The sequence below is a fragment of the Onychostoma macrolepis genome, chromosome 06 (genome assembly GCF_012432095.1).
Source record: "Onychostoma macrolepis isolate SWU-2019 chromosome 06, ASM1243209v1, whole genome shotgun sequence".
Taxonomy (NCBI): domain Eukaryota; kingdom Metazoa; phylum Chordata; class Actinopteri; order Cypriniformes; family Cyprinidae; genus Onychostoma; species Onychostoma macrolepis.
In genome coordinates this window covers 28,368,907-28,387,304 of record NC_081160.1, presented here as the reverse complement: position 1 = coordinate 28,387,304, position 18,398 = coordinate 28,368,907, and the positions used below count along the sequence as shown (strand labels likewise).

Genomic DNA, 18,398 nt, shown 5'->3' with positions numbered 1-18,398 from the left:
GTCTCCACTGTAATGATCACAAATAAGAAAATATTATATTATACAACTGTTATTACTAGGGGGTCCCATATACATAAAAGTAATTTTATGAAAATTTATACTTGATTTTAAACGATAATGTAGGGTTTTATGAATGTAAACGCAAAAATTGCTATTGTACAAAGCATTATTATTGTTTTTATAGGTCGTATGCACAATATAAGCATCGGGAGATATGAAATCTTATGCAAACAAACTGCAACAAACCACCCGTCAATCCGGGCATTGCTACAAAATAAAAGACCCTTCTTCATGTATAATCCTCAGATAATAAATAGCATTGTTCAAAAGCAATAAATGAAAATGTACTTTACTGTTCAGCATAATTAATCCAAGCAGCATAAGGGGATTAATCAATATATATTGCGATTGAGAGAGCGAGAGATTAATAAATTAATATTTTTAAATTTAATGAGTAGTTTAAATCCCCAAAAAAACTTGAATAAATCTTAATTTGTGTAATTAAAACTTTCAAATATCCACACACGAAAATTCAACCTCTTTATTTTGAAATTGTACTCAACTAGTTCATAGTTAATATACATTTTGTATCATTAAACTGCGGTTCAATTCCAGGGGACCGTATAATGAGTGGCATGTGTGCCAGCCAATGAGACTGTACGCTGGCTTATGATGTGTTTTCCGGCGGACGCACAGGTCTTGCTCTCGTCCTTGATCAGCGCGAACCGCAGCATTTGACGGACGTAAGACACACATTTGCGCGGAAAAATGGTTGCTTACTGGAGACAAGCAGGACTGAGGTAAATGAATGACAGTTAACAACGTGAAAAGCTGTGAAATTTGTATTTTAATTGTTGTACGCTCTGTAATCTGTGTACTGATTACAGAGCGTTGGTTTGGCCTTGCTCCGTATGAATTTGACTGTAGAAATACTAGCGTCATGTAGAATTTGGATCACAGTGGACGTATTCGCACGAGCAGTTTTGTTTGGAGTTATTTAGTAACTTAATATTTGTCTTGTTGTTTCAGTTACATCAGGTACTCGGCGATCTGCGCCAGGGTCGTGCGGGCAGCACTGAAGCCACAGCTGAAAACTGAGGCGATTAAAAACGCAGAATCCAGTGTGAAGGTCACTAAAATGAAGACCGTATAATGTGAGTTAACGTTTCAGCTGTTTATCTGAACTGCACTGCACTTGTACAAAGCGATGCATTAACTTACTCTTTAGAATCTTTTTCTAGTTCACTATTGTAAGATTTGAATTTATGTTGTTATGAATGACTGATTGTCTGTTTGCTTTTTTTATAGGATCTGTAATTACATCCTTCAATCCCCCACTTCTCCACGTTTTCTGTTGGATTTACAACAAGACCTGCAGTTAATGATGATTAAATGGAAATAGCTCTGTTCTTTTGATAATAAATTATGAAGAGTCTCAAACTAAAACGGCCTCCACTTGGTGTGTTTTTATTCTAAAGAGTTTTCTGTTTGGCAGGTGCGGGCGGTATTTCAAATACATGTATTTACAACACGTATTTGAAATACAAAATACTCTTTTGTATTTAAATACCTTTGAAAAAAATCAAATGTATTAATTTATATAATAATTACATTTTATAATAAATAATTTTCAAAATGCATAAAATACTTTTTGCCAATCAACCTCTTTATTAGACTGCTGGTTTCCTGTATCAATTAGTTCAGACATGCCACTTTCATGCATGTGAGCTGCAGCTGTATGACTCCATCTAGAACTGGGTAATGACATTTTCTGGATTCCTGTAAGGAAATAAGGAATAATACTGCCTTCGTGTGCTATCAAAATTTCCTACTTTCAATTTCAGAAGTCCTGATTACAAGCAATTCAAGTGCTTTGCTGTTGGAAAGAATAGGAATCGTGGAGGATGACAGGTTTCCTGGGAAAATCGTATTAAAGCCAAAGTTGTAGATATTTAATTTTAAATAAAATGTAGCATCCCATTTGTTGACAACTATATCATCATTCACAGTGCTGTCTTTATAGTTAGCTTGTTGATGATTCTGGGTTTTCCGTCAAATACACGCTGTTTTGCTGTGTATAAACGATACAAAATTGTTATTGCACTATGTGCATGACATTAAAACAAGGTGATTTTGCTTTTGTGGGGAAAAAAGCATACCTGTCCCAGCAGATTAAAAAAAGAGCACTAGCAAGGGGAACATAGCATTAGCACTAGTCAGTCTTTGTCAGATTTAGTTTTTTTCAACTAGCTAGTCAAATGTGTTCATTAAACTTCAATCATTACTGCTTACTATGGCGATATGACAATATATATGTCGGTGATGATATAAAGTGTAAATTGATTAAACTTTTTCTATATCATTTATATATCGTCGTGGTATGCAAATATATCTGTGGAGCTTTTAGTGGACAGGAGACACATCAGAGTGATAAAGAAACATGGATAAATGGGTAATAAGCAGCTTTCTGTGTGTGTGTACCCCAAGACAAAGGTAACTATTATGCTAATAATAAAGATAAAAAGTTAGAATAAAAAAAATGTTCTAAGGGCATACTCGCACTAGGCACAATTGCCTTGTACTAAAGCCCAAGCATGATTGTCCTTTCGCTAACAGACAGATATCACAGGGTTATTACAGAGGCAGCTGAGGTTAATGGTGGGGTTTGCAGCTTTACTCACAAACTACAATAACTGTTCATCATTAAGATGAGAACCAGACCCATTATAAATCTAAATGTACTCGAAATTAAGTTAATTGAAAAGTGTGATATCCAAGTAGTAATAAAGACTTTTGCTGTCATAATGATAACAATAGCGCATACAAAAATAGTAAATGAACTGTTCCATGCTCCGGTGCGGTTAGCGATCACCTCTTCAAGCGGGCCAGGACATGCTTAAACGAACCGCACTGGACACGGTACAGAGCAGTCACACTTGTGAAATGAACTGGACTTTGGGGGTCAATCACGCTCAAGCATGGATCAGATCCCCTAGTGTGAGTACATCCTAAATCTAAGCGAAAAGCACAACTATAACCATAACAGCACAAAAATTGACGAATGATAAAAACATTGACAGCCAATCGGAATCATTTCTGCTTTAAAGACCTTGAGTATTTAGTGACAGATGACACAACTGCATTGTATACTTAGAATACACTAATAAAGTTATCTTTATAATTATCGTTCTTGGTGTAAACGGGCCTTAATAGTGTTACTTCACGGGATGTCCAATTTAAAATGTATTTTCAAAATACTGTATTTGTATTTGAATACATTTTCCCACACAGTATTTTGTATTTTTATTTCAAATACATTTTGATGTATTTGTGCCCATCTCTGAGCAAGTGTTCACTGGGCAAACTGGGTGTATTGTGTAATGTTAATCTGTCAGATCAGTTTTACTTATAAGTAGTACTGGTTATGTCTGGTTTTAGAGCATCTGCAGAAGAGACAATACAACTGCTACCGTTTTGCAGCCCAGTAGTTATTTAAAAATGAAGTAAATGTTGTATTTAGTATGATCTCAGTGTAAGATGTGGGCAAATTTGGCTTTTCAATATTTACAGTGCTCTTTGCATATAACTATTTCTCAGGTTCTGTAAGGAAGGAGGTGTGCATCAGGTTTAACTATGTAGAGGTGTACAAGATTTTCAAAGATTATTCTATTTCTTTTTAAATATGTACAGTGTTTTCATTATGTAAAACCCCTTAGATTAACAAATTGAGTAGTTTAGTCTGTTGCTGATATTTAAACATTTTTATTGTAATACATTTAGCAAGAAAACTGATGGGTGCATGACAAGTGACAATGAAATGGTAAACATATGAAAGTTTTTAGCATTATAAATACTCAAGTACAACGCAGATACATCAAATTTATTCTGAAACAGTTGCAGTTTATATTGGTAAAATAATTTTGTCTCATGCTTTTAAAGGATAAGCAAAATTAAAAAAAGAAATTTAGCTTTTTTTGAATATTGACAACAAATAATGACAGAAGAATTTAAGCCTCTATATAGCACTATTACACCACACAAAAGAAAAAGGTTTTGACTATATCTATTTTTTCTCAAGATATCTATAGATATTCATTATTACAGAACATACAGAATTTTTTTTCCAGAAAACAAAGTTTTGTGTTCTCCAGTGATGTTACACGTCAATATTGATTAATGTTTTGATATCTTTATATAAATTATGCTTTACAATAAACTATACACTACCGTTCAAAAGTCTGGGGTCAGACAGATGAATACTTTTACTTGATAAGGATACATTAAATTGATAAAACATTTATACATTCAAATAAATGCTGTTCTTTTGAACTTTCTATTCATAAAATCCTGAAAACTGATTTCAACATTGATAATAATAAGAAATGTTTTTTTTTTTCTTTTTCTGAAAGTTCAGCTTTCCATCACAGAAATAACTTACCTTTCATGGTAACACTTTACAATAAGGTTCATTAGTTAAACATTAGTTAATGTATTAACTAACATGAACTAACCATGAGCAATACATTTGTTACTGTATTTACTAATCTTCGCTAACGTTAGTTAATAAAAATACAGATGTTCATTGTTAGTTCATGTTAGCTCACAGTGCATTAACTAATGTTAACAAGATTTTAATAATGTATTAGTAAATGTTGAAATTAACATTAACAAAGATTAATAAACGCTGTATAAGTGCAGTTTATTATTAGTTCATGTTAACTAATGTAGTTAACTAATGAACCTTATTGTAAAGTGTTACCTTTCATTTCATAATATATATAATAAATAATATTCACAATATTATTGTTTTACTGTATTTTAATTAAATAAATGCAGCCTTGGTGTGACTTTCAAAAACATATTGACCCCAAACTTTTGAAAATATATAGGAAAGATTAGAAAATTATATTCGAATTTTGAATATATCATATTTTTATGTAATTCATCATTTTCTCCTGGAGGTCAGAAATATTTCACAGTTTGCTATGAACAGTGGCTCCAAATAGTATCTGAACACTTAAGGCACATTGTCATTAAATTACATAAAATATATACCTTTCAAGCCAAACTTTTTTTCTAATGCAGTGTAATTCATATATCAGTTCGAACTGTATTTTAAGTGTCTAAATACTTTTTGGGGCCACTGAATGTTCTCCCTCTTCACACAATCAGATCCACTCTTGCCATATTCACTAAAGCCCACGCATCATTCGCTCACAGAAGTTTCAGTGACCACCTCAGTCTTAATCTCCTCTTGAGTGCTGCGTGCTGTTGATGACAGACCCTCCTCTTCTGCCTCTTCATCTTCTGCATCGTAATCCATATCGGCCGTGGCATCCTGATATTGCTGGTACTCTGAAACCAAATCATTCATGTTGCTCTCGGCCTCAGTGAACTCCAGCTCATCCATGCCCTCCCCCGTGTACCAGTGCAGGAAGGCCTTGCGTCGAAACATGAGCGCGAACTGCTCTCCAATGCGCTTGAATATCTCCTGGATGGCGGTGTTGTTTCCGATGAAGGTGGAGGCCATTTTGAGGCCTCGTGGCGGGATGTCGCAAACGGCCACTTTGACGTTGTGAGGGATCCAGTCTACGAAGTAATTGCTGTTCTTCTGCTGAATGGCTAGCATTTGCTCGTCGACCTCTTTAGTGGACATGCGACCGCGGAAAATGCCCGCCACTGTCAGATAGCGTCCTCGACGTGGGTCGCACGCGGTCATCATATTTCGGGGGTCGAACATCTGCTGGGTGAGCTCTGGCACCGTTAGGGCACGGTATTGTTGGCTACCACGTGCGGTGAGAGGCGCGAAACCTGGCATGAAGAAATGGAGACGTGGGAAGGGCACCATATTGACCGCCAGCTTCCGAAGGTCAGCGTTCAGTTGACCTGGGAAGCGAAGGGAGGTCGTGACCCCGCTCATGGTGAGGGATACCAAGTGGTTGAGATCTCCATAAGTTGGCGTTGTGAGCTTTAGAGTGCGGAAGCAGATATCATACAGTGCTTCATTATCAATACAAAACGTCTCGTCTGTATTCTCAATCAGTTGGTGGATTGATAGAGTGGCGTTATACGGCTCGACTACTGTATCAGAGACCTTTGGGGAGGGCATTATGCTGAAACTATTCATGATGCGGTCAGGATAATCTTCTCGGATCTTATTGATAATCAGGGTGCCCATTCCCGAACCAGTGCCACCGCCCAGAGAGTGGACGAACTGGAAGCCCTGCATGCAGTCGCAGCTCTCGGCTTCGTTGCGAACGCGATCCACAACCTGCTCCACAAGTTCTGCGCCCTCAGTATAGTGACCTTTGGCCCAGTTATTGCCAGCTCCAGAATTGCCTTTACATTTATAAAGAGAAAACAGCATCAGGAATGATGTTATGGCATATGAGTGGTATTGTGTCATTGTATCAGCCAATCAGATTTCAGAGTCTGAGTTCGGGTTCATTCACAGCCAGGGAGGAGAACTTTACAATAACTATAAAGTTTTAATAGTCGTTATAATTCTATGAGAATAGGGAAGTCCACACCACAATTATAAAGACAGAGAGGAACGATATCGTTGGAATAATTTTTTCTTAGTAATGAATGATAAAATCATTGACAGCCAATAACTTTTAAGAGCACATGCATTTAAAGCAGCAAACATCAAAACTACAGTGCACATTATTGTGCATTGGTGTGGATACTAACTTACATATATTCATGGTTGTACATATAGATTCATGGTCAAGATAAAATTATTCAAAATGTAATCCATCCATTTCATGCACACATTTGGCTGACACCTTTATCTAAAACAAGCATGCACTCTCTGGGAACCAAATTCATGGCCACTGATAGTGTAATGTGCTACTGTTTGTGCTGCTTTTTGTAGTATTAGGCTAATAAACTAAATAATGTGATTGATCTGTATGATCTACACTGCATATTACATATATTACAGGTTTTTTATTGCTATCGCATGGCTTTATAAAGAAACTTTAACATCCATAGATCCTTACCATTCCACAACAGGTTCTTTATAATGGAAAAGGGTTCTTTAATTTTTTTTTTTAAATGTTGTTCACACTAATAAAAAATAGTTTCATTTAAGAATTGTTTACTGAAGGTTCTTTGTGGCTCTTCTGTGGCAACACTGTGAAATCCCCCTTTTGGAAGCTTTATTTTTTAAGAGTGTATGTTTCAAAAGTGATGAAACCAACCCTATTAACAGTTTATAGAAGTCAACTCATGTGGTATCTAAATAAAATGTCTTTAATGTAGATGATTGCAGGCTCACCGTGTATAAAGTTATCCGGTCTGAAGAGCTGTCCTATGTGACTGCCCCTCACACTGTCCATAGTGCCCGGCTCCAGGTCCACTAACAATGCTCTTGGAACATACTTGCCACCTGACAGGCAATGAAACATGTCAATGAGACTTTTGTTACAGGAAGTTACTCTGTTCTTCAAGTCCAAGACACATTTAACAGATAAAGTCACCTACTTTTCACACAATATATAACTTCTACAATTTGTAACAAATAACAATACAGATTGGATATAACTGAATTTAAAAGATATACTATATATATAAATATATATATATCTTTTAAAAACATTTTTTTACACATTTACACATAATCAACATTGACACATAATACACAAAATTCAACCCAACCTAGACTACAATCTTATACATATAACATATTATATAATATAGATATTTATTTATGTGCTAGAAATGTATGTATGTAACTTGGGTTTGTGGGTTGATGAAGAACTAATAAAAATTTTTAATAAATTAAACTAAAATACACAAATGGGGCTACATGATAATTATTATAGCTTTGTGTGATTATGAAATCTTAGGCTACAATTTAATTAAATACCTGTATATTCTGATCTGCATTTAATGATTATAATGATCAAATTTTTATTTTATTTTATTTTATTTACAATTTAATTTTACAGCAGTAATATTTATTTTATTTTATAATTAGAGTTAAAACATACTATTACTACTACTACTACTACTAATAATAATAATAATAATAATTATTATTATTATTATTTAGTGCTGTCAAATGATTAATCGCAATTATCGCATCCAAAATAAAAGTTTTTGTTTACATAATATGTGTGCTGTGTATATTTATTATCGATATATAAATACACACACATGCATGTATATATTTCAGAAAAATGTTATGTTTATATATTAAATATATTTATTTATAATATAAATTATATGAATATAAATATAGTCATGTATATACATGTAAATATTTTCTAAATATATTCTGAATGTGTGTATTTATATATACATAATAAATATACACAGAGCACAAACATATATTATGCAAACAAAAACTTTTATTTTGTGTGCGATTAATTATTATTATTATTATCAGAACTATGAACATGTGGATGAGTTGTTAAATTATTGACTAAATTATTGTTGAATTGTTTATTATTAAAAAGGGGGTTTGGCTGACAAAAAAAAGTTTGGGAATAATAGCCACTGTACACAAGCATAAAACATGAATGTAACGTGTAGGTCTGCATACCATGTGCTTCATTGAAGTAAACATTGACCCTCTCCAGCTGAAGGTCCATGTCGCCCTCATACGCTCCTGCTCTGTTAATACCATGTTCATCACTGATCACCTCCCAGAACTGCAAACACATGGAAATTAGTCACCATATTTTCTCCAATGAACTGCATCGTGACCTGCTTAAACTGGTATCTTCAGCAATGAATGAAATGTTTTGTCATTTCAAATGACAAAAATGGTCATTCTCTACACACAGAGTCAAAAGAAGCCTTCAATAACTGACTTGTCTGTTGAGTTTAAGTGACTTGCAATAGTTTTTCTGGATGCCATTCGGTTTTGACCACAATTCTACTGCATCTATCACTCAGAAATACACAGGCCGCTGAGCTCATTTCCATGATAAAGAAGGCCCACCCCATCACTAGAGGCTCTGTGTCTCTTATCTTACACTAGACCACTCTAGGGTGAACACCCTTGACCGCACGTATCATAACTTTATATATTTATTCAATTTAAAAATGCATATCATACTTCAAATTTAGTAGTACAGAAGTTTTTGCTATTGCTTTTAACTGAAAAAACACATTACTGCAATATTTATCTACCAACAGAATGCCGTTCAAAATGACAGTAGATTCTAATAAAATGACTATAATAATAAAAGAAATGCATGACATAAACAACTGAGAATTTAAGTACTAATAAATACTCATAATACAGAAATGCATGCTCATTTGTCTGTTAAGCCTGCATCAGATTGGCTAGCTTGAATCAAGTTGAGGTTAAGTTAATAATGCAGCTGCTAATCATAAAAATACACACAAAAACCCATATTTTGAGCCACCGCACCTTTGAGCCGATCTGATTCCCACACTGTCCGATCTGTAGATGAACAATCTCACGCATAATGATAGATTTGGAAGAAAGAGCAGGAATAGCCTTGACTGTGAGTCTGAGGTGCCCACTGTGTGTGTAATACCACTGATGACATCATCAAGAGGGAGTCACCCATATGCCACATAACGTACTAGTCAGTGTGACACTTAATTAGCAAGCTAGTACAACAGCTTTCAATCAATAACAACAATTGTGTTGCAAGGTCAAAGGTTAGCACACCGTGAATGACCGAATTGATGATGTTTGTTAAGAATTTAATGGTAGTTTAAATATTTGAATATTTAAAATGAAAAAAGTCCTATCATCATGAGCCGTCTCTCTGGCGTGCATGATAAGACTCTTGCGGGCCCTATCTGCTGCAGTGCAGTGACACAGGCCGTCAGAAGGACAGACAGACCACATACTCATTGTCTAAGTGTTTCCTGCCAATAGGAGTTTGTTAATAGCCTATATATGTTGAAGCTGGCAGTTCTGAACAGTATGAAATTTTCCATCTTCCTGGTCTGGAATTTCAGTTTGGAGACCAGCATACCCAGCTAACAAAAACATGTTTTTGCTAACTTTCCCATTAAGTTAAAAACGCTATTTCTGAATGCCCCAGTTTTTTAAATATTTTTAAAATGTTTGTCTTGGATATGCAAATGTTAAGGGAACATTCCAATTTTCAAATATTATTGGAATTTTGCGTTTGAATGTTCTCCAAACAAGTAGTAACATTTACACGTTTCCACGAACGATGTATAAATGATGTTTCTGTGCTAATTTTTTTAAGAATGTTATTAAAGACCAGATAACTTTCAATGAACATTCTTGTCTTGAGAGAACCTTGCCAGAAAGTTCTGTTAGCTGAGTATATACAGATTTGTATTTTACCAACAGATGCCACTGTTGTGCTCCAAGTAGTTTTCACAAGAACTGTTTATTTCACTCCTACATTTAATAAAAAATGGACTCAATCATTCATCTTCCTATCATTTATTAAGGTGATTCTAGAATAAACAACAACAATAAATAATATAAGTTAAGATAAAGCACAAGTACTGAGTTATTCAAAAGACCTGAAGTGGAGGGGATGTGTGAAGTGGCAGCACTCTTGTTGATAATGTCAATGCATGAGGCATGCTGTAGGACAGATTAAGAACAGAAGGCATGCTATTGTGCAAGTTATTCAACCTTCCAAGAAACAGAAGAGAGTTCGTATATTTAGCAAAGTGCTGTGCTTTTTGTACAAACTGTGTCAGATCTGTTGTTACAATGAGGGCTTTCATGATTTCAGGTCATTTTATTAGGGGAAATTAAACAGAAATTGTGACAAGAGGGGGGATGAGAGAAAGCAAAAGAAGATAAAGGGCAAGAGAGCCATCTTTTAATTTATTTAATAACCTGCGTGACATCTTTACAACCCTTTTAATTCATATCATGTCATACCCTAGAAAATGTTCAGAAAATGTTAACTTTCTACCCTGTCATACCCGTACCCTATATGTGATATATGACAAATAAATAAATAAAAGCTTTATAGGTTTTTTTCTTACATAAGTAGTACAGTTGTTGTTTTTTTCTAATGCAAGGAGGTGTGGGTTCAAATCCCGCCCTATATCTCTGATTATAAGGATTTAAAAAAGTAAAACAAACAAACAAATGTGCAAGATGATGCTACCGGTACACTGCAATGTATCTACAAGTAATTTGCAGCTGTCAAGTCAGTCATGAACTTGCATGTTGATGTATAATACCGCCACCTACAGGATATTATTATGGCAACTGTTATATTTTGTGCACCCTGTACTTGACAAAAGCTGGAACGGCAGCAGACTCAATCCTAAAACAGTTGTGTGCACTTTAGGTACAAAAAAAAAAAAAAATTATTAATTAATTAAAAAAAACCTACAACAATAAAACATTTAGACTGTAAAACAACAGAAAAATAATTTTGGCATAAAACAGAACAAAATAAATAAATTTGAAAAATTTCCATCATATAATAAAACTATAAATAGATAAAAGGAATACTTGGTTTACAAAGCTAAAATTGTGCTATTTTTTTCCATATGACGTCACTGGGTGACCTTTTTTTATTCAGTGAACAACAACATTATACAACACTATGAATAACAACCGAGATAAAATTACCGCCAGGGGGAATAATTGAAATAAACACTTAATTTCACACAGTAAGTGTGTTTTCTGTGAGTGCGTTTATTTATTAACATCAGTATTTGTCTGTGTATGTATGGAATGTCATCACAATTATGACAAGATCAATGAAATTAAACTGTTTTTCATCTCCCTTAAGATAATTTGTGAAGCCGCAAATATTTGAACAACGTCACGGAGTGAGTGACCTCCCCCTGCCGCTCGTGAAAATTTAACGCTGTGCAAAAGTTACGAAGCAGAGCTGATCTCAGGTCAGCCCCAGAGAGAGCGAGCGGAGCGGCGCGGCGCGGCGAGAGCTCCGGCGGACGAGGAGGGACTTGGAGCGGCGTCCCGAAATAGTAGAGCAAGGATAACAAACAGTGAAAAGTACTGTCAGGTCAAAGTTCACTCCTGTCCGCTCGTGAATGTCAGAAACTGAGGGAAAACCCGATGAGGCTAACTGACACCTTTGGAGAGCCTGAGCGATAAGGCTGTAAGGGATAGCGAGCCTTCTCTCCACCTGACCTGGATAACCATCATCATCATCATCATCATCATGGTGTTCTTATCCTACAAGACTTTTCCATTCGAATGTTAAGGATCGATCCCAGCTCTGGCCATGGGGATGTGTCACAGCTTCAGATCTAGGTTATCACAGTCGGCGATCTCATACACCGGCGGACGGACCGGTGCGAGTCCTGGCATCGATGTCGAGTCCGGTCATTTGGACAGTTGTGACCCGCAGCTCAGAGAGCGGCGGCGGGTGGAGGAGAGGGCGCGGGTCAAAGCGGAGAACAAACGGAGTCGAAACATTGACAAAAGCCTGAAGGCGGAGAAGAGAGAGTACAAGCAAACGCACAGGCTGCTGTTGTTAGGTAAGAGGATGGTGAGGCTACTTTATCTGCTGTCAAGGTAAATGAGAGCAGCCACGAGCCGATGTCTCAGACGGAAAGTTTGCGACTGGCCCCTTAAAACACGTTACCATAGTAACCGTCGTTGCCACCTAAATACAGTGGTGGCTTTTTTAAGCGTTAGAGGTGATGATGGCGTGGTTTTAATTAATGAGTCTATAATAAAATTAGCATAAACAAGTTTTAAATGCATTAAGTATGTTTGACCTGTACCACTTAAGAGGTCTTGACCTTCTCCACTAGCAATTAAAATCATACAGTGTAGCATCTGTTCATTCATGCATATAAAATTTAGATATAAAAATGGTAAAAATTTTATTAGCATACTTGAATATTAATCTTTACTCAAGTGCAATTGAAATGGAATACTTAATTACATTTACATTGATTATAAAATGATACTTTTTACTCTCTTCCTCGTTTAATTACATATTTTGCAGGTCATCATGACTAAAGACTATTTTGGGTTAAATGCAAGCATCAGCATCTGTGGCCTGCTGTTGATTACCAGAGAATAGAATCAGGTCTGATTTCGTAATGAATGAAAAAAAAAAAAATAATTGAATTAGACCAGAGACTCATTTATTAAAAAAAAAAAAAAAAATATATATATATATATATATATATATATATATATATATTTTATTTTTATTTATTTTTTACAATTATTATTATTATTATTATAACATAAAAGGTACATGTACAGTAATACACTTACAATGGAAACCAAGATAGGGATAGGGTTGAAAAAAAGAAATGTGCAGCTTTTTTTTTTTTTTATTCATGCACTTGCACAGATTTTGTTTTTGAGATCCTGCTTCTCTAGGTGTAAGAATTAAATATGTAATTCCCGTGGGTGGAGTTTGTGCTTTATTAAGGGATGAAGAAAATAACCCAAGGAATTTTTCAGGAAAATGCATCCTAATGTTCATGATATCCATCCAATGCAGTATAGAATATTAGAATTATGTTGTAATTTGTCACAGATCATATAATACCGATGAATGATAAAGGTATAGAGATAGTATATCATTTTCAGTGGATTTCAGAAGTTGCATCCATGTATTAGAAGAGGAGTTGATTGTGGTGTCTGTCTTTTTTCTTTTGTTTAAAAATAGCATCATACTGTGTGAAAAATTGGTCTTACCCATGCTTTCATTCATAGGTTTGTTTATTTATTTATTCATTTAAAATTGTACACATTTTGTTAATTTAATGTTTACTGCTACAAAAATCCACATAAATGTTAAACTGTAGACACTACAAACCCATATAAAATAAAAAAACAAGTAGCTCTTTTCACCGACCACTTGTTGAGAAAGAAAATGAAGTGATTGCGTTTTTCTTTTTAAGTTTCAGGTCCTATTTTGTAGTTTTGTCCATGGAAAGTACTGTGAAAGGTTGTTTTGTGGTATTTTGGTGGAAACTATGGTCATCCTGGTTTTCAGTCGGTCATTAAAAACACATTTTGATTGACCGCTATTCTGAATATGCCCCCTAAAATGTATACAGTGCAAAAAGAGCATTTAAAGTAATTTTGAGTTTCATACGGCCTGAGCTTTTTTAACTCAGATTAAACCTGGTTTCTGTGATCGTCGTGGATTGTCATAACAATGAAAACATCTGGTCAAGATCTAATCTGTAGCAGGAAAACTGGCCCTACTTGTTTTGTTTTTTGTCTAGCAAAGAATGAAATTATAACTCAGACGTTTTTTGCAGAACATAACATTCTGCTGATTCCGGTCTAAAATTGTACAAAAGTGAAGTGAAACTGTTTTCCGAAGACCATTTTATTTTTTAAAACTGCAGTGCTATTCTTGTGGCATACGTTTTATTATTTTTTCCCCTTCCTCCTACACACAGAAAAATAAGGGTTTAAAATTGTACCTTTTTAGGTACAACAGCTTGTCCCTGGAGCAGTATACCCTTAAGAGGACATATTTGTACCTTTTTTTTTTTTTACCCCTAATGGGTACCTTTTTTACCCCTAATAGGTACATATTAGTACCTTAAGGGTATGTATTACTACTCTAAGATACTAATATGTACCTATTAGGGGTAAAAAAGGTACAAATATGTCCTCTTAAGGGTACTGCTCCAGGGATAAGCTGTTGTACCCAAAAAGGTACAATTTGAAACCCTTATTTTTCTGTGTGTACTTCTGCACTAGTCGCGTGGCTCGACTTCCTCTTTGGATAAAAAACCAAGTGTTGCTGAATATTTTCTGTAAACCAGGATGAGATTTAATGTGTCTATTCCCATCGGTCTGGCATACATGTAAAGGTGTGACGAATCCCAAGAAATTTCTAGTGCCTTATTTTTTTATTTCAAACTGGTTGACTTCCCCTTTGGCCTTCCTTGGAGGCACAAACAGCATTAGAGCAGTCGTGGTTTGATAAAGTAGCATTACACAAGGCCTCATATGCTGCTACCTTTATGAGAGCTGTTCTTCTTTTTATTAACAAGTTACACAAGGAAAGGAGGGCAGTCTGATGACACAAACGAAGAAACTGTTAAGCTCTGTGACCAAAATACTCTAGTCATGCGGGTGCTCGGTTCAAAAACAGATGACACACACATACAAAGCTGATTGTTGCAACCTTAGAATGTAGGCAAACGATCTCTGTGTGGTGTGTGTTTTATGGGGCTTGGCCGGTAGTGTTTGTGCACGCTCGTCTAAAAAGGAAGTCTGGTTATGAAGTGTGTCCTTCTTTCTGCTTTTGGGCTTTTAATAACAATTTGTCATTTTAAAGCAGAATCAATCTCAATGAAAATATTTGTAGCTCAACTTGGTCTCTTTTGATGTGGCCACTTTTGACTGCTGCCTCTGTTGTTGAGGCTGGATCTCACTGCTCACAGCTGCAAGCCCACAAGTGTAATGTCTTATTTTAAGTGATTGCATGCTGTTATTGCTCACTTAAACAGAATCACATCCTCTCATGAAGGATGAAATATTGCATGAAATCAGATGAATGGACTCATAAGGAGTCCACTGTTGATCATGCAGCTTCATGCAGGGCATGACAAAAGACATTCAACACCTGTTTTAATAGAATCAGGGGCTGTTAACCTCTGGTTACACACAACTAAATTAAGCCAATTGGTCTGTAATGCATGCCGAAACTTTAGCAAGTTCATTGATGTATTTTTGTTCAGGTTCAAATTTAGGGAAGGCATGCAGTTCTTAATATAACATTAGACGAGGGGAAGGCGACTAATTCCCCGAATTACCTCTTTCCTTGAAAGGGACTGTCTTATGTAATGTGACATAACATAAATGGGTCCTGAGTTAAAGGTTGGACTGTATTAAACCTCATTGTGTAACAGTGCTATATCTCTTATTGTCGGGTGAATAAAATCCCATAGAACATTAAAGGAGGGACCTAACTCATCTGCAGTAAGGACAAGAATATCACAGAGACTTACAGGAAACGCCCTACAAACACTACTCATGTTTTCCTCAAAGGGATAAAAAATGGTGTTAAATAAGCTAAACATTTTTATTTCTACTTATTCAGCAAACTACAAAACTCTTCTCTTTTTTGTACACACATCTCACATCTTTCTGTCCCATTTCATTTTGTGATTATTCATCATTCAAACTCAAAACAGAAAACCTTAAGACCCTTTTTTAAGACCTGCACTAATAAAATTAATACCATATGAGTGGGGTTGGGTAATGTCTATGGTAACATATTAAACAGTAAAATGACTGTAAAAACATGTTTTACAGTTTAGGTACAGGTTTTCACAAAAAAAAAAAAGGTTTTAGAAAATAATAACTTTACATTTTAGCATGTACACAATTTCTATGAAAAGAGAAGAGTCAAATTCATTGTCTGCCAGCAGGTGGTGCTTTTGGAAAGGCAGAAATATATTGGTTTCCCCAGCAGGACCGTAGCTGGTGCAGGTTGTACCCATGGGCCCAAATTAAACAATGTTTTAGTTTTTTTTTTTTTTTGTAGGTGTCCAGGTACAGAAACTAAATAATCAAATGTAAAATATCATTGCATAGTCTTCACTGTATAAATTAAATATAGATTAATCCTTGTTAAAACCTCAAAGTAATTCAGTGAAGAGCTGTGAGAGATTTTCTTTCATTTAATTTATTGGATAAGCATTAAAGGTGCCATAGAATGGAAAACTGTATTTACCTTGGCATAGTTGAATAATACGAGTTCTGTACATGGAAATGACATACCGTGAGCCTCAAACACCATTGTTTCCTCCTCCTTATGTAAATCTCGTGCGTCCAAAAGACTACTGAAAAAGAGGCTAATCCCAACATAACACCGATTGTGACATTACAGTCAGGATCATTATTGTTTACACCTCCAACATTTGCATGACGTATACCAGCCCATGTTCTAGGCCAGCCGGACCTGTACAGCCAAATCATCGATGCAGTGTTGCTAGATATTGCTATTAAAACAAACTAAAACGATAAATAAATAAAAATAAACTGAAATGATTTCAAATCTTTTGCAATTAAGATAAAATAAAGACATCACTGACCCTAAACTGCAACGTCCTACTTTACTAACTTTCTAATGTGTCAAAAAAAGTGGAAAAGACAAATCTAAAAACGCTTATAACAGCTGGATCTGGCAACACAGAGGCTGCGTCCGCACCCTTACTCACAACTCTGAACTCGCTCTCAAGCCTTGTTCACTCCAGCAGCGTCTCACAGCGATTATCCATGGACGCTAAACATTCTTGCAAAATTGGTAACACTTACAATACGGTTCATTAGTTAAGATTAGTTAACAACATTAGTTAACATGAACTAAGAATTAACAATACTTCTACAGCATTTATTAATCTTAGATAATTTCAGCATTTACTAAGGCATTATTAAAATCTCAAGTTGTGTTTGTTAGCATTAGTTCATGCACTATGAACTAACATGAACTAACAATGAACGACTGGATTTTGATTAACTAACGTTAACAAAGATGAATAAATAGTGTAATAAATGTATTGATCATTGTTTGTTCATGTTAGTTAATACATTAACTAATGTTAACAAATGACACCTTATTGTAAAGTGTTACCGCAAAATCTCTCAAAATCTGTATCTTCGTCTGATACAGGCTCAAACATATAAGGTTGGATGCCTAATCTCTCCATTTTTCATGCCGGACAGTAGAGATCTGTTTGCTGTGTGAGCTACTGAAATGAGCCACACTGTGAAACAGCCAATCAGAGCAGAGCTCAAAATTATGATTCATGACCCTTCCAAATAAGATAATAACAGACCATTTCATTCTAGGGACAAATCCTAGGATTTTAAATGGACATGTAAAACCATTTCTGGAGAAATTTTTCCCTTACCTAAGCCACATACCTTCTATGTAGATATCAGAGAACAATTTAAAATATTGTATCAATGCATTCTATGGCACCTTTAAGAACACTGACAGCAGCTAGTAAATTAGGCACGGCCACTTTAAGAGACAATGCATCCAATATAATGATACACATCCAATTTCTTTCCAAACTGCTTACGTTCACTTAAGACATAACCAACAGTTTTTTCGAAAATACTCGCCAAGACGGGTATTTCGACATAATTTTGTATGTATTTGTTGGATCAACAGCAAGGAGAGGCAAAACTGAGAGCAGGTGCTGAATTAAACTGTTTGCATCTTTTTGTGTTTGTATGTTTAAATTGGCGAGGTTTATTTGTTCGTTCAGGTGCAGGAGGATGCGAAGGAGAGCTCGGTTCGGTGTTGTGAGACATGGCTCTCTGTGTGGCTGAAATGGCCAGGGGCCCCCTGTCAGCCGTAGGCCCCTATAATCGTCATCACCTTTCACCCCACTAGTGACGACCCTGTTCCCCGGTAATTTCAGTACACAAAGCAGCGCAGCACCTGACTTTGAAACATGCAGTGCTCATTTTTAATCAATGAAAT

General features: G+C 35.5%; 3 protein-coding genes across 4 annotated transcripts in view; 2 read left to right on the top strand and 1 right to left on the bottom strand.

The window, feature by feature from the left end:
• Positions 1–641: 641 nt before the first annotated feature.
• atp5f1e (ATP synthase F1 subunit epsilon) lies at positions 642–1,446 on the top strand. Its single transcript, XM_058780012.1, has 3 exons — positions 642–800; positions 1,030–1,154; positions 1,309–1,446. The coding sequence occupies exons 1-2, from the start codon at positions 769–771 to the stop codon at positions 1,151–1,153; spliced, it is 156 nt and encodes a 51-aa protein (XP_058635995.1). The 5' UTR covers positions 642–768; the 3' UTR covers position 1,154; positions 1,309–1,446.
• A 2,300-nt stretch (positions 1,447–3,746) lies between these two features.
• Positions 3,747–18,398, bottom strand: part of tubb1 (tubulin, beta 1 class VI) — a 54,014-nt gene continuing 39,362 nt past the window's right edge. Inside the window, exons 1-4 of one of the 2 annotated variants that reach the window (XM_058778398.1) lie at positions 9,389–9,510; positions 8,552–8,660; positions 7,283–7,393; positions 3,747–6,339 (exon numbers count right to left, since the gene is read on the bottom strand). In XM_058778398.1, coding sequence (XP_058634381.1) covers positions 5,207–6,339; positions 7,283–7,393; positions 8,552–8,660; positions 9,389–9,445 — 1,410 coding nt within the window. In that variant the 5' untranslated portion in view covers positions 9,446–9,510 and the 3' untranslated portion in view covers positions 3,747–5,206. Of the gene's footprint in view, positions 6,340–7,282; positions 7,394–8,551; positions 8,661–9,388; positions 9,511–18,398 lie in introns of those variants that run through there. The other variant, XM_058778399.1, reaches the window with a different exon arrangement.
• Positions 11,829–18,398, top strand: part of gnas (GNAS complex locus) — a 42,487-nt gene continuing 35,917 nt past the window's right edge. The window contains exon 1 of the mRNA XM_058778400.1: positions 11,829–12,447. Coding sequence (XP_058634383.1) covers positions 12,192–12,447 — 256 coding nt within the window. The 5' untranslated portion in view covers positions 11,829–12,191. The remainder of the gene's footprint in view (positions 12,448–18,398) is intronic.